The sequence below is a fragment of the Xenopus laevis genome, chromosome 8L, assembly GCF_017654675.1.
Source record: "Xenopus laevis strain J_2021 chromosome 8L, Xenopus_laevis_v10.1, whole genome shotgun sequence".
Taxonomy (NCBI): Eukaryota; Metazoa; Chordata; class Amphibia; order Anura; family Pipidae; genus Xenopus; species Xenopus laevis.
The window spans coordinates 125862223-125877344 of record NC_054385.1 but is presented as its reverse complement, the minus strand read 5'-3'; the positions used below and the strand labels follow the sequence as shown (position 1 = coordinate 125877344).

General features: G+C 39.1%; 1 protein-coding gene across 1 annotated transcript; it reads left to right on the top strand.

Annotated features, from left to right (window-relative positions):
- The first annotated feature begins 134 nt into the window (after nt 1-134).
- Nucleotides 135-14360, top strand: LOC121397207 (major histocompatibility complex class I-related gene protein-like). Its single transcript, XM_041573580.1, has 6 exons — nt 135-243; nt 1973-2230; nt 6997-7281; nt 8397-8666; nt 10680-10787; nt 13885-14360. Exons 1-6 carry the CDS (start codon nt 162-164, stop codon nt 13929-13931), a joined length of 1050 nt encoding a protein of 349 aa, XP_041429514.1. The 5' UTR covers nt 135-161; the 3' UTR covers nt 13932-14360.
- The last annotated feature ends 762 nt before the right edge of the window (nt 14361-15122 follow it).

Here is a 15122-nt window from a genome sequence, read left to right as displayed (position 1 = left end):
CACAACCTATTCAACGAAGTTCATAGCTATCCTGTCAGTTGCCTTCTCTACCTAGTAACAGTGATGTATGTAGTGTTGTATTTAATCATTGGACAAAATCGTTTCCTTTTTCAGTCTGTACTGAAGCTCTTGCAACACAACAGGTCATTTTTCAGAGCTTAATGCTACGCGGGAAGAACAGAGACAGAATGGCTTGTTATATCTCTCTAGTGTTCCTTCTGTGTTTCCCTGCCGTGTATTCTGGTGAGTCCGATTTCCCTTTGTATTGCCACTTGCTAGTGTTTGGGGTATCTGACAGTCAGATACATAAAGCGAATGTAATTAACGGAACTGTAATTGTTACATAGTAATGGAATTTACGATTTAGTGATACTTAAAGGCAAAGTAAAGGCAAAAAAATAAAATTCCATTTTTACTTTAATGAAAACGAAATCTATCTCCAATATACATGTGTAAAAAATGTGTACCATTTTTATAAGAAGCCTGACTGTATGCAGTGAAATTTTACTTGCTCTTACAGCTGCGCTCCTTAGCTGCTCTGCAGGGAAACAATCATACTTATGTACAGCAGGGGGAGCCCCCGCCTTACTTCCCAGCCATGCAGAACTCAAGCAGCTTTGTTTGTTTCCCTGTACAGCAGTCAGAGAGATTAGTATTTTATTTTTGCCTTTACATCCCCTTTACTGTTTCCAACTCCAGCTGCAGGACAAAGATCATGGAGCCAGATTTAAACAGATAAACTGGGATTCTATTTGGAGGATTATTTTGCTGCAGCGCTGGTTCTGTAGAGTTGGAGAAAGTTTATATTAAACAATACAAAACTATAAAATCCACATTAGATTACATGACAACACAGGACCCAGTGCAGTCTGTATATTCTGATTATTAATCAGTCTTGCTGTATCGGCTTCTGGCAGATATTTCACTTGTGCTGTTTTGATCATTTATGACAATCCCTAAGCAGCCCAGACCACACTGAGCATGTGCACAGTCTTTGTGTTTCAGAGATGTATAATAAAGTTACAAGATGGTGACCCCCTGTGGCCAACTTTGAAAGCATAAATCATTTGTTTGATTAGACTTGTGGTGCAGTAAGTTCTTGTTTATCTTTAGTATACAAAATACAGTATTTCTAGCCTTATTCTATTTTAGACATTAGTTCCCCTTTAAACCAAACTGCCTCTGTTTTTAATACATGTACTATTTCACTTATATCATATTCAGTGGTACTAACCCTAATGCCACAATTCACTCTGACCTGCCCCGTCCCCCTCACAACAGAGTCGGTAGCTTATTGGCCCATATATAAGGGCAAATTGACAACCAGCCTAGCCCAGATATGCTATATATCCTCTTGGCCTGTAGTTGTGGTCCTGTGCCAATGTGTCCAATTATACCCCTATTATTATCTGATTTTTTACTGGGGGAGTAGACAATGAGATTGACCTATACAACTCTTTGCTCATTTGGTAATCCAAACTACAATATTGCAAGATTGATTTGATACAGTTGGTGGGCAGAAGGTAAATAATCAGATCTATATACGGTATGGATATGGGATCCATTATCCAGAAACCCCTTATCCAGAAAGCTCTGAATTACGGAAACGCTGTCTCCCATAGACTCCATTTTACACAGATAATACAAATTTAGTTTGTGCAACTATCTTGGTGTCCTTCCACTCTGTGCTCTAGTGTTGGTTTGGCCTTTATAGTGTCCACCAGAAAACCTGACACTCAGGGCAAACCCAAAAATTGTAAATATAGGTGCAAAATGTTATAGCTGTTATATATGTGTATGATATGAATAAGAAAGAGTTGCTGGCAATTATTGTTGGCTGGGCCTATTGGGTTGTGCTGGAAATGTTCTACTATCCTGGGACCCCAATCAGGACTTACTATAAGAAAACGTATTTCCCAGCTGTTCTTATCACTGATCCAGTTATTGTTTCCTCTGTTTTTGCTTTTTATAGGCAGTCACATGCTACAATATTATGTAACTATGTTATCTACCTCTCAATCTGGTCTGCCGCAATACTCAATCACTGCGTATGTGGATGATGTGCAGTACGGAAGGTACACCAGTGACACACGCCGATGTGAGCCTTTGTTTCAGTCTCTGATGGTATTATCTAAACACTTGGATATTCAGACCAAAAATGCACAAGATACTGAAATCACGGAAAAAGTGCTGATGGACTTTATTGTGGATCGCTTAAACAAGACTTATGGTGAGTATAACATCCCATAATAATAACTAAACAGAAATTTAAATTTGTGTTTATATCATACCAGCTATATATTGTCATGCTTACATGCACTGCATTACTTGCTGGCTGTTAGAGTGATAGCAAATGGCAGTGTTGGACTGGGGTATCGGGTAGGGTTGCCAACTGGCCGGTATTTTACAGGCCTGGCCAGTAAAAATAATGGTTGATCCCAATGTTATTAATAAGGAAAAAAGATAAATATATAGGAAGCGCGGTATTTTTTTCTAGAAAAGGTGGCAACCCTAGTGTCGGGATACATCAGGGCGACTGCATCGGACACCCAACATCCCCTCCACGACCTCCACGGGCCTCCTGCATCAACTGAAACCCCCCGTGCTAGTGCGTACCTGCCAGCGCATACCAGCACATACCTGGGAGCACAAAGGTTCAGGAGGCCACAGGGAGCAGGTCTGGGGGGCCCACCGAGTTTTTCCCCCAGTGTCCCACCGGCCCAGTCTGACCATGGCACATGGGCAGATTTGTAGTGTTTTATTCACCCCCAGGGATCTATCATTCTAAGGCTAAAGACACACAGGGCATATATTCAGCTTTTGTCCATCTAAATTTTGGTCCACTCTTGCATGTACTTCCACTGACAGGCACAGCATTGACCTGTGTGCAGCAACATGGAGCTGAGATCAGGCCAAAAGACTCGAAAGCAGGCATTTTTAAGCCAATATTCACTCCATGCAGCTGCAGTCAGGCTGAAGCTGTGACTCTTAGTGGAGCTACATCCAGGAGTGGATAGAAGCGATCAATATAAAATGCAGGGGGACAAAATGCTATATCTACAACACTCCCATTCAAAACGATTGCACCTTGTCCTTTCTAGTAAAAACTGCATATTTCTTAACAATGCAGGGGCGCACCGAGTCTCTTAGAGTAAATCAATGGGGTGACAAAGCACTATAATTCTCACCATGTGCCTTTACCTTTAAAGCATAGGTAAACCTTTAAAATAAGTGATTGTAAAATTGACGAGGGTGCTATTTTAAGCACTTCTGTAATTTACAATTATTTTTTTTTCATATTAAAGGATAAATGTACTGTTAATATGAATGAATTTTGTTACAACAATGCCACCTGCAGGTCAGTTTCTGACCACCAAGTAGTCAAGGACGTTGTCAGGAGTGTGCTATAGACCCCCTAATGTAAGGAGGAGGCTAAGCTCCTGATGCAAATAGGAAAGGCTGCTAGATTAGGGAAAGTAATAATAACAGGGGATTATGTTTTCTGCTAAAATCACAGAACAGTTGGCACTTTAAATTATATTACATTGTTACTGTTCTCAATTTATTCCCTTAAGAAGTAAATGTAGAAGCAGTAAGAACCACCCTATGTGGCTTAATATAGTGGTAAAGAATTTAATAGGAATAAAGAGAAATGCATTTAAAAGCTACAAGTCTTTTAGGACAGAAGCTGCATTTAATGAATATAAACACTATAATAAAAGTTGTAAAACAGCAATCCAGAAGGAAAAGACAGGAAATGATTAGCGCATTGTGGCAGAGGCCAAGAATAACCCAAAAAGCATATTAATATAAAAAAGATGTGCATTGAGCGTGTTGCCCCTTTAAATAGTGGTACCAGTATAGTGGTAACAGATACAGAAAAGGCAAATGTGCTAAATCGGTTCTTTTCTTCAGTGTATACAATAGAGGAGTCTGAGTTCCCAGGCTCACTTCCTAGCTGCACTAATGGCTCAGCTCAATCTAATCAGTGGCTGACTCAGGATATGGTTTATAAAACTTCAATAAAAATGAATGTGAACAAGGCACCAGGGCCAGATGGAATACATCTAGGAGAGCTTGGTTCAGTTTTAGACTGGCCTCTATTTCTGATTTTCTCCGACTCTCTTTCAGCTGGTATGGTACCTATGGATTGGAGGAAAGCTGATGTCATTCCTATATTTAAAAAGGATTTACAGTTTACTTGTTGTTCTCATTCATCCAGGTTATGTTATATCTGTAGAAATAAGTCAAACTGGACTTGCTGTGTTTTTCTTGAAGATGTTAAACCAGCCTCTATTCAAACTTGGTTTTTCTGTTTTTACATATATGCCGCCTTCTAACATTTTTGAACCCGTCGCTCTCTCGGTCTATAATCTGGTCTTAAAACGTGTGTCCTTTTTCTTTTGGATGTACACGTAGGTACACAGAGTCCTGACCAGGGGAGCTGACTCTTCTGTGTTGCTGGTGTAACTGTAACTGAACAGTCCTCACTGCACTGTCTTTTGGGTGAACCAGTTGTTGCCTCATTGTGTTGCTGGGTTAAAAGCAGACAGGGATGCAGTGTTTATTAAAAATAGTTTTTCAGACACCCCAGGTACATATGGGAGGACCAAGTTCTTTCTCCTGTCTTGTTTTCCACCTTCACCGGTAGTCTTGGTGTTATTGTTTCTCTTTCTACCGGTTTTCACAAAGGCCCAATCTGGATACCCACGTGTGTTAAGGGCCCCTCTGAGATGTTCCATCTTTTTCAATTTAGCCTCTGTGCTGGTGGGGATCTTGTCTGCTCTGTGATGTAGAGTTTTAATGACCCACAGTTTGTGATCTAGTGGATGGTGGGAGTCAAACAGCAGGTACTGGTTTGTGTGAGTTGGTTTCCTGTAGACCTCTGTTTCCAGCTTTCCACCCTTTCTGACTTATACCAATCAGTCCAAATAAGCCAGTGTGTTATCTTGCACATCTTCTCATGTAAACCTTATGTTGTGGTCCACTGTGTTGATGTGTTCAGTCTGTACCTCTTGCATGTATTTTAACACAGGTGTCATACACATATCAGAACCAATGATTGGGAGCGATTCCTTTGAAGCTATCCAGGGATTTTCTTTAAACTTTCTCTTTGAACAGGTTTGCCACAATGGGCGAAACATCCATGCTTCTGCCAGCAGAACGTATTCTTGTACTTGAAATAGGTGGTACCTAGGCAAAGGCCCAGTAAGGAACATACATGCTCTGGGTAAGCTTTGTTCTGTTGTCAAGGGTGTTGTCTTTATAGGAACCGTTTTCTCACTGTTTGACCTGCCTCTGCGATGGCAATGCACATAAAAAGAGAAGTAACAACATAGGATGCCATGGTTTTTTCTGTGCCCAGTATCAACCCTTGGATTTTGTTGTAAAACCCTGGGATTTATAACTAAATGGGCAAGGATGTTGGCTAGGTATTTTGCCACATTGTAAGTCACAGAGTTAATGCTGCTGACAATTGGTCTGAGCGGGTCCCCTTCCTTGTGTATCTTAGAGAGTCCATAAATACACAAACGGTTTTCCCCAGCGTAGAGGCAATGATACATGGCCCGATCAATATCTTTGTCTTCATGCAGCTGTTTTAAGAGATCTATGACCTTTTTCTTGTAGCTGTTGGTTGGGTCCTTTCTTAGGGCTTCATACGTGTTGTTGATGCTCCGATTAACTCGAATCATGCTAATACCATCAACACCTTAACTTCATGAGATACTTGCTGATTATGATTAACAGATTATGCTGATTGGAGCAACATTCCAGGGTATTTATTCCAGAAAGATCTTTTTTTTACAAGTCATTATGAATTGAGAAAGCCAGTCGGATGACTAGTGAAACGTCTTGAAGAAAAACGCAGCAAGTCCAGTTGATTAGACTTATTACTACATATGGTTTACAATCTCAGCCTGGCAATTATAGGCCTGTAAATTTGACATTCATGTACTTAAATTATTTAAAGGCTTGTAAAGGGATCACATTAAAAATTTTGTCCCTATGAACGGCATTATGAGCAGCAATCAGCATGGCTTTATGAAGGATAGGTCATGTCAGACAAATTTGATTGCTTTTTATGATGAGGTAAGTAAGATTCTGGACAGTGGGGGGCAGTAGATGTGATCTATTTGGATTTTGCATTTGATACTGTGCCCCACAAATGACTGCTTTCTAAACTAAGGTCTGTTGGGCTTAATGGAGTCATTTGCACATATATAGGAAACTGGCTACAGGATCGGGTACAGAGGGTGGTAGTTAATGGGACATTCTCTACTTGGAGTAAGGTTCTTAGTGGGGTCCCTCAGGGGTCTGTATTGGGTCCACTTTTATTTAACTGTTTATTAAAAATGACTTAGGGGAGGGTGTTGTAAGTAATGTATCAGTGTTTGCAGATGACACAAAACTATCAGCCCAATTAATTCCATCCAGGATTTGGCACTTGCAACACGATCTTGACAAACTGGCAATCTGGGCAGCTAAGTGGCAAATGAGATTCAATGTTGATAAATGTAAAGTCATGCACCTGGGATGTAAAAATATCCTCATACACTTAATGGGACTGCACTAGGCAAATCTATAATGGAAAAGGACCTTGGAGTCCTTGTAGATGATAAACTTGTCTGTAGCAAGCAATGCCAGTCAGCAGCATCAAGGGCAAATAAGGTCTTGAGTTGTATTAAAAGGGGCATAGAGTCACGGGAGGAGGGGTCATTCTTCCACTGTATAGAGCACTGGTAAGGCCCAATCTAGAATATGCCGTACAGTTTTGGTCCCCATCACTCAAATAGGACATTATTGTATTAGAGAGGGTACAGAGAAGGGCAACTAAGCTGGTAAAAGGTATGGAAAATCTTAGCTATGAGGAAAGACTGGCCACGTTTGGGTTCTTCACGCTGGAGAAGAGGTACTTAAGGGGTGATATGGTTACTATATATAAATATATATAGATATATCAGAATTTCTATGTAGCGCTAACTCTTCTTGTTACAGATAACAGAAACAATCATGTGTACCAGAGGAAGATAGTCTGTGAGCTGCATGAAGATGGCACTGTCGGGTTTTATGAAGAGGTGGCATTAGATGGCAAAGAGCTCATAGTATTCGATAAAGAAAAAGTGGCGTATGCACCTGCAACTCAAGAGGCTGTGCTACTGATGCAATTATGGACTAAACATTACGCAGATGCAAAGAGCAATAAACTATTCATGGAAAATGAGTGCACTCAGCACATGAAAGTGTATATATCATTTATAAAATCATTCTTGACTAAAAAAGGTGAGATTATAAATAATATTTCTACTATGCCAACACACTTTAAAGGGGTAGGAACCTGTATCTGAAAGTTAAACTTTAGCAGGACATACACAGCAGGAGTCCAAGACAAGTTACATCTGATTTTCATTTTATGAAATCTAAAACTGAATACACACCCTCATATGTATATATTTAACCCTTGGAACAGTACAGGATCATCCATAAGCAAAAATATTTTATTTCAAGGATAAGTACATCTTTAAAATAAGTGAATGTAAAATTGAAGAGAGTGCTATTCTAAACACTTTTGCAATTTACATTCATTATTTATTTTTTGTTACAAGATATTAAAGTATATATGCACTGTTAATATAACTGAATTTTATTACAACAGCACCACCTGCTGGTCAGTTTGCCACCAGTCTGACCACCAAGTAGTCAAGGAAGTTGTCAGGAGAAAGAAAGAGGCTGCTCTGATGTTCTTCTGCTTAGGAAAGATTTGAGAAAGGTTTCTATTTTTTTTCCCTAGGCAGAAGAACATCAGAGCAGCCTCTTTCTTTCTCCTGACAACTTCCTTGACTACTTGTTGGTCAGACTGGTGGGAAACTGACCAGCAGGTGGCACTGTTGTAACAAAATTCATTCATATTAACAGCACATGTATCCCTTAATATCTTGGAGTGATAAAAAAGGAAATACTGAATGTATAATGTAAAATTTTACATTCACTTGTTTTAAAGGTTTACTTATACTTTCAGTTATCCAGTGTGATTAAGGTCACATAAATACATAAATATTTGTATTCAGTTCTGTCAATTACCCAACAATATCACACACACACTCTCTCTCTCTCTCTCTCTCTCTCTCTCTCTCTCTCTCACTCTCTCTCTCTCGTAGGCTCAGATAATTGATGTTTTCCAGGCTGTGCTTTAGAATTATCTAGATACTCGTTAGTTCATTTTGATACTTCTGTTGTTATTGTATGCTGGAAGAACAACAATACTATGACCCTCATGGTCATGAGTTGGGAATAGCATTCTACATTTCTAAATATTCATGTTTAATCTACCAAAGCTTGGCTAGCAAATCCAAAAGAATAAAAAATACTTAGTTGCAAACTTTTGTATTTCCTATCAGTGCCCCATGTAAAAATTTCCAGTTCAGAGTCAGAGAGTGGCATCAAACTGCACTGCAGGGTGTATGGGTTCTACCCCCGAGATGTGGAAGTGAAGTGGATAAAGAATGAGAGAGATGAGATTTACTCCGAGGAATCAGCAGAGATCCTGCCAGACCCTGATGGCACCTATCAGATCAGAGTCAGTGTGGAGGTAACACCAGAGGAGGGCGCCACTTACTCCTGCCATGTGGATCACAGCAGTTTGGAGACGATCCACATGATTCCTTTTGGTGGGTGTCTTTATAACTCTTGAATGCTCTATAGCAGTGATCCCCAACCAGTAGCTCGTGAGCAACATGTTGCTCTCCAACCCCTTGGATGTTGCTCCCAGTGGCCTCAAAGCAGGAGCTTATTTTTGAATTCTAGGCTTGGAGGCAAGTTTTGGTTGTATAATAGGGAAATAAGATAAATATATAGGAAGGCCGGTGTTTTTTTTCCAGAAAAGGTGGCAACCCTACTTACGGGTTCAAAAGGTTGGGACCCCCTGCTCTATAGACTATATGCACAGAGTATGGGAGGAAACCAACCTGCAGGGATACATACAATATAGAGGAAAAGAAAGGGAATTGAACATTCCCTGGTCCCCTGTCTCATAAGTAATCCAGTATCTATGCTAGTGCATGTAAATATACAGAAACAGTTAATTTGGCCAGATCAGTATTGTATTGTATTTAAATATAGTTTTACTTAGCCTTGTTGTGCTCTCACAACCCTCCTTTTATTGCATTTTGTATTGAAGCAGTCATTCTGCCGGAAGTCTAGCAGTTATGCTGCTGCAGGTCAAGCTTCCATGTGGTTGTAGCAGCCCCACACCCGTCTCTTTAAATGGTGGTCCCACGTCTTTAAAAATAGGTGTTGGTTTAGGCAGTCTCTCTCTCTGAAAAGCCACAAGTGGGGGAGGATTAAGCCTGTAGAACCAATGCTGTGGTCTAGGCAATCTTTCTTTTAAAAGCTAATGGCGGGGGAGGATTGAAACCAATGCCCATGTCAGGAGACACTTATTCCAAGAAATGCTACCATGCAGGGAGGTGCCAGCATTTGAATACTATGGGGCACATTTACTAAAGGGCGAAGTGACTAACACTGGCAGCGTGTCGTCATTTCATTACTTCGCCGATTCACTAATGGGCGCAGGCATCACTTTGCTAGCGAAGGAGATATACGCTTTGCACTCTAACGCCAGGCAAATTTTCATTCTGGCGAACGGACGTAACTCCGCAAATTCACTAAGATGCGGTTTTTACTGAACGGTACCTCATTCGACAGACTTGCCTTCACCAGCTCAGACCAGGCGAAGTGCAATGGAGTAGATAGGACTTCCTCAATTTTTTGTTGAAAAATTTTCTAAGTCCCAAAAAATGCTGGTGTCGTACTTTTATTCAGGATGATAGCCTACAAAAGACCGGTAGCCAGGTTCCCCCCTACATTCCCTAACATATGGCACATAAACTGTACACTGGGCTCATGTGTAGGGCAATATAACAACTCTATTTTATTTTATTAAGGTTCCCTGAGCTTGTGTAGTGTAATGTATTTGCTGAAACATATACGTCCATTCAACTTTAACTTCCCGCTGTATGCAAATTAGCCAAGGATAGCGAAACTTCACTCTGCTTGCCGAATTAATGCTTGCGCAACATCGGCAACGTTCGGCGCCCTGGACGCAACTTTGCATTTTAGGGAATTAGCGTGGCGAAGTGTTGCGAACTGGGCAAAGTGGTCGCTAGTGAATTTGTCCCTATGACCAGAGGTAAATGGTTAGGGACCAGCCATATGGGGTTTACCTTGACGTGGTATGGCGGCTTACGAATTTTATGATGATAACTTTGTAACTAAAAACCCGTTTCTGTATATTTACATGCACTAACATAGATACTGAATTACTTATGAGACAGGGGACCAGGGAATGTGCATTGATCAATCCCCCTTCTTTATCTCTATGTTTATAGTTTATTTGGCCAGATCAGTAGCACTTCCATTGTATTTAAATATCATTTTACTTAGCCTTGCTGTGCTCCCACAACCCTCTTTTTTTTCATACATACAATATAGCGCAGGGGGCAACAAGGGGATTGTAGCCAGGGCATAACCTTATGAGAAGGATGGGGAAGGAAGGCTGATGTAAAATATGTATAGAATTATAGTTATACATAGGGTTTTAATCACATGCAACTTGTGTTTTTTGGATATGCCAGTGCTGCCAAGTTTCACTAATGATCTGCTTTTCTCTATTCATTTTGTAGAAAGAAAGACCAAGGACTCAAGTATTACTTATATTGTAATTGCTGTTGCCGCTGTCGCTCTCTTCCTTGCTTTTGGCCTGGGATTTTTTATACAAAGAAAAAGGAAAGGTATTATTTTATTTTGTCTTTAAAATATTTATAAGGTTTCTCCCCTTTACATTAAGTTATAAAGCTAGTAAAAATAATACAAGTAATACAAGTACAGGTAATGGACCTGTTATCCAGAATGCTCGGGACCTGGGGTTTTCCGGATAACAGATCTTTTCGTAATTTGGGTCTTCATGCCTTAAGTCTACTAGAAATTCATGTAAACATTAAATAACCCCAAAAGGCTGGTTTTGCTTCCAATATGGATTAAGGGATTAAGTAGGGATCAAGTACAAGCTACTGCTTTATTATTACACAGAAAAAGGAAATCATTTTTAAAAATGTGGGTTATTTGGATAAAATGGAGTCTATGGGAGACAGCCATTCCGTCATTCGGAGCTTTCTGGAAATCGGGTTTCTGGATAAGGGATCCTAAACCTGTATCACTCATGTATTATAAGGGATAATGTACCCCCTACTGTAAATGATAAGGATATTAGAAGTCACTGAGGGGTTGTTCTGTGACCATATAAAGGCACAAGGCTGCAGGCTGAGTTATACAGGGAACTCTGAGTATCACTCATGTATTATAAGGGATAATGTACCCCCTACTGTAAATTATAAGGATATTAGAAGTCACTGAGGGGTTGTTCTGTGACCATATAAAGGCACAAGGCTGCAGGCTGAGTTCTACAGGGAACTCCGAGTATCACTCATGTATTATAAGGGATAATGTACCCCCTACTGTAAATGATAAGGATATTAGAAGTCACTGAGGGGTTGTTCTGTGACCATATAAAGGCACAAGGCTGCAGGCTGAGTTATACAGGGAACTCTGAGTATCACTCATGTATTATAAGGGATAATGTACCCCCTACTGTAAATGATAAGGATATTAGAAGTCACTGAGGGGTTGTTCTGTGACCATATAAAGGCACAAGGCTGCAGGCTGAGTTATACAGGGAACTCCGAGTATCACTCATGTATTATATGGGATAATGTGCCCCCTACTGTAAATGATAAGGATATTAAATTCTGGTCTTGATTATAATAATTTCATCAAGATCTACCTTATTTGTATAACACATTATCTCCTAAGTAAATCAGTTCAACCTTTAAATAAGATATGAAGCAGACTGCATGGTATACTCACAGACTCCACAGTGCAAAGGCTTTTCATTTCCATGTTCTATCAGAAAGTAAAGCTGAAGTACCCAAGTAAAAATTCTAACATATGAGTTATCACTTTTAGAGAGTGCACCTTAGTGATCATCTAGAGATCAATTGTGCACTGGGGAAAGTTCTGCTCTGCATCTTACACCAAATCAGAATGAGAAGAAAAGTGCAATGCCAGGAGCCATGTTGTGCCTTAGGGCTGGTGGTAAGGTTAGTGCTTTGCTGCCTTCCCTCCTGTCCCTCACATATTTATCAAGGGTCAAATTTGAAAAACTTAAAAATTTGAATTCAAAAAGACCAACTGAAATTAAGACGAAGTTCCTTTTTGGCTGAATAGGTCAGCTTTCTATCGAATAGGTCCGTATTCGGGCGAAATTGAATCGTACGAATCGAAATAATATCGGATTCGATCGAATTCAAATCAAATCTGCCCCCAACTTATGCTAATTAAAATGCTTTATGCTTCTTCAGATGTGCTTTCTTATAAATAGATATACAGGTATGGGATCCGTTATTCTGCATTACAGGAAGGTCATCTCCCATAGACTCCATTTTAATCAGATAAATCCGATTCTTAAAAATGATTTTCTTCTCTGTAATAGAAATAACAGTCGCTTGTACTTGATCCCAACTAAGATATAAGTAATCCTTATTGGAAGCAGAACCAATCTGTTAGGTTTAATTTGTTTAAAGGCTTTTTAGCAGACTTATGGTATAGAGATCCAAATTACAGAAAAATCCTTTATATAGGAAACCCCACGACAAAAGCTGTCTGGATAAGAGGTCCCATACCTGTAATACAATTAAACTTTTTTGTTTATGTTCCCCTTCCAATTTATTTCATTTAAGACTTATCAACACAAAGGGGCACATTTACTTAGGGTCAAATATCGAGGGTTAATTAACCCTCGATATTCGACCATCGAAGTAAAATCCTTTATCGAAGGATTTACCGCAAATACTTTGATCAAATGAAAAATTGTTTGATCGAACTATTAAATCCTTTGAATCGAACGATTTGAAGGATTTTAATCCATTGATCGAAGGATTTTTCACCCATCTTCCAGCAAGCTTTATTCCTTGAGGGACCAGCAAAACTCCACCATCATATCTTCCGCTGCCCCCCACAGGGCCCAAGGCTCTGAAAGGAATCCCAGCTGTACCCCCCTAATGGTACACCTACACTTTCATTGGTTAAAACCTGCTAGAATGACAATAGCAAGGTCCATTTATAGCATGATATGCAAGCAATAAATTCATATAATAACTTAGGGGCCAATTCACTAAGGGTCGAATATCGAGGGTTAATTAACCCTCGATATTCGACTGGGAATTAAAATCCTTCGACTTCGAATATCGAAGTCGAAGGATTTAGCGCAAATAGTGCGATTGTACGATGGAAGGATTATTCCTTCGATCGAAGAATTAAATCCTTCGAATTGAACGATTCGAAGGATTTAAATCCAACGATCGAAGGAATATCCTTCGATCAAAAAAACTTAGGCAAGCCTATGGGGACCTTCCCCATATGCTAACATTGACTTCAGTAGCTTTTAGCTGCCGAACTAGGGGGTCGAAGTTTTTTTTAAAGAGACAGTACTTCGACTATCGAATGGTCGAACGAATTTTAGTTCGAATCCTTCGATTCAAAGTCGAAGGTCGAAGTAGCCCATTCGATGGTCGAAGTAGCCCAAAAAATACTTCGAAATTCAAAGTTTTTTTTACTTCGAATCCTTCACTCGAAGTTAGTGAATCGGCCCCTTAGGATTATAGTAGCAGAAAAAACAGACAAATAAAAAAAAATTTTCCAACTCAAGCACATGTTTTTAAACGAATACTTTTTATTTTGATATTCACTTCCCATTATTTGATTATTTATATGTGGAAAAAACACTGGACACTATGACTGCAGTTTTGTAACGAAATACTTTTATTTTCATAGAATTTAAAGGCAGCCGGCAGAGTGTGAGCACAGAAGAACAAGACTAAGAATCACAGCAAGAGAATTCTTTTGTGATACTCCCTACTGGAAATGATGTGAATGAAATTTAAGTGTTATAATTGTGTCAATATCAAGTACAAATGTTGTCAGTTACATACAGAAACCTAGTATATTGGAACAAAGAGAATTTTATCCTTAAGGCATGACAGTGCTTGGTCAAAAATCTGATTTTTTCTTAATAATGGTAATAGAACAGTAATTGGAATTGTTTATTCCAATTATTGCAAGTACTTTGTAAATGAGACCTAAAGGGGCCAAGGTTGTGCTTCTTGGTGATCTTGCACTTCTGTCCTGGGCATAAGTAAATGAGCCCACTGGTCTCAGCTGAACAGTGATAAGTCATAGTTATGAAGAGTATGGAAGGGAAATATGCTGAAACTGAAATAGAATAAAGTATATAGTATATTTTTGTTTCATTTTAAAAAAAACAAAACCATCTTATATCCTGGTTAGCTTCAGATTTACATCCGTTAAGGTGCCTTTACACTATATATGCATAAATAAATATATAGTGAATAAAGTACCCCCTCTTGTAAAATATAAGGATATTAGAAATTACCAAGGAGTTTCATGACCATATAAAAACACGAGGCCGAAGGCCGAGTGTTTTTATACAGGTCATGGAACTCCGAGGTAACTTATAATAGCCTCATATTTTGCAACTGGGGGTACTTTATTAATTATAATACACAAATTTCAATGAGTCATGTGACAGAAATGACATCAGAACTCACCGTTTATAACTGATGACATCACTACTCACCGTTTATAAGGATATAATTTACAAGATATTCTTGGCTTTTGTGTATTATATATATATATATTTATATGTTGAACGCAGTATTAGATGAACTTGTTTGCACATTCAGTATATTTTATACACAAAGGCATTGTAGGGCACATTTGTCATTTCACTGCCATTTTCCTGTTTTTTTTAATGTTTCTTCTAGAATAGTTTTTATAGTTTAAAGTTTGTAATTATTTATTTTTTTGAAACCAACCGTGTCAATTTAATAAAATAGTTGGTATTTTGTGTGAAACGTTGCATGTTAGTGATTTTGGTTCGACAAAATACTGATTTGCATTTGTGTGTGTACATAAATAATATATGTTGTGGCACAGTGGCTGGGAAAACACTAGAAGGTGTAACATAGGTGTGACATTAAAACTTTTATAGC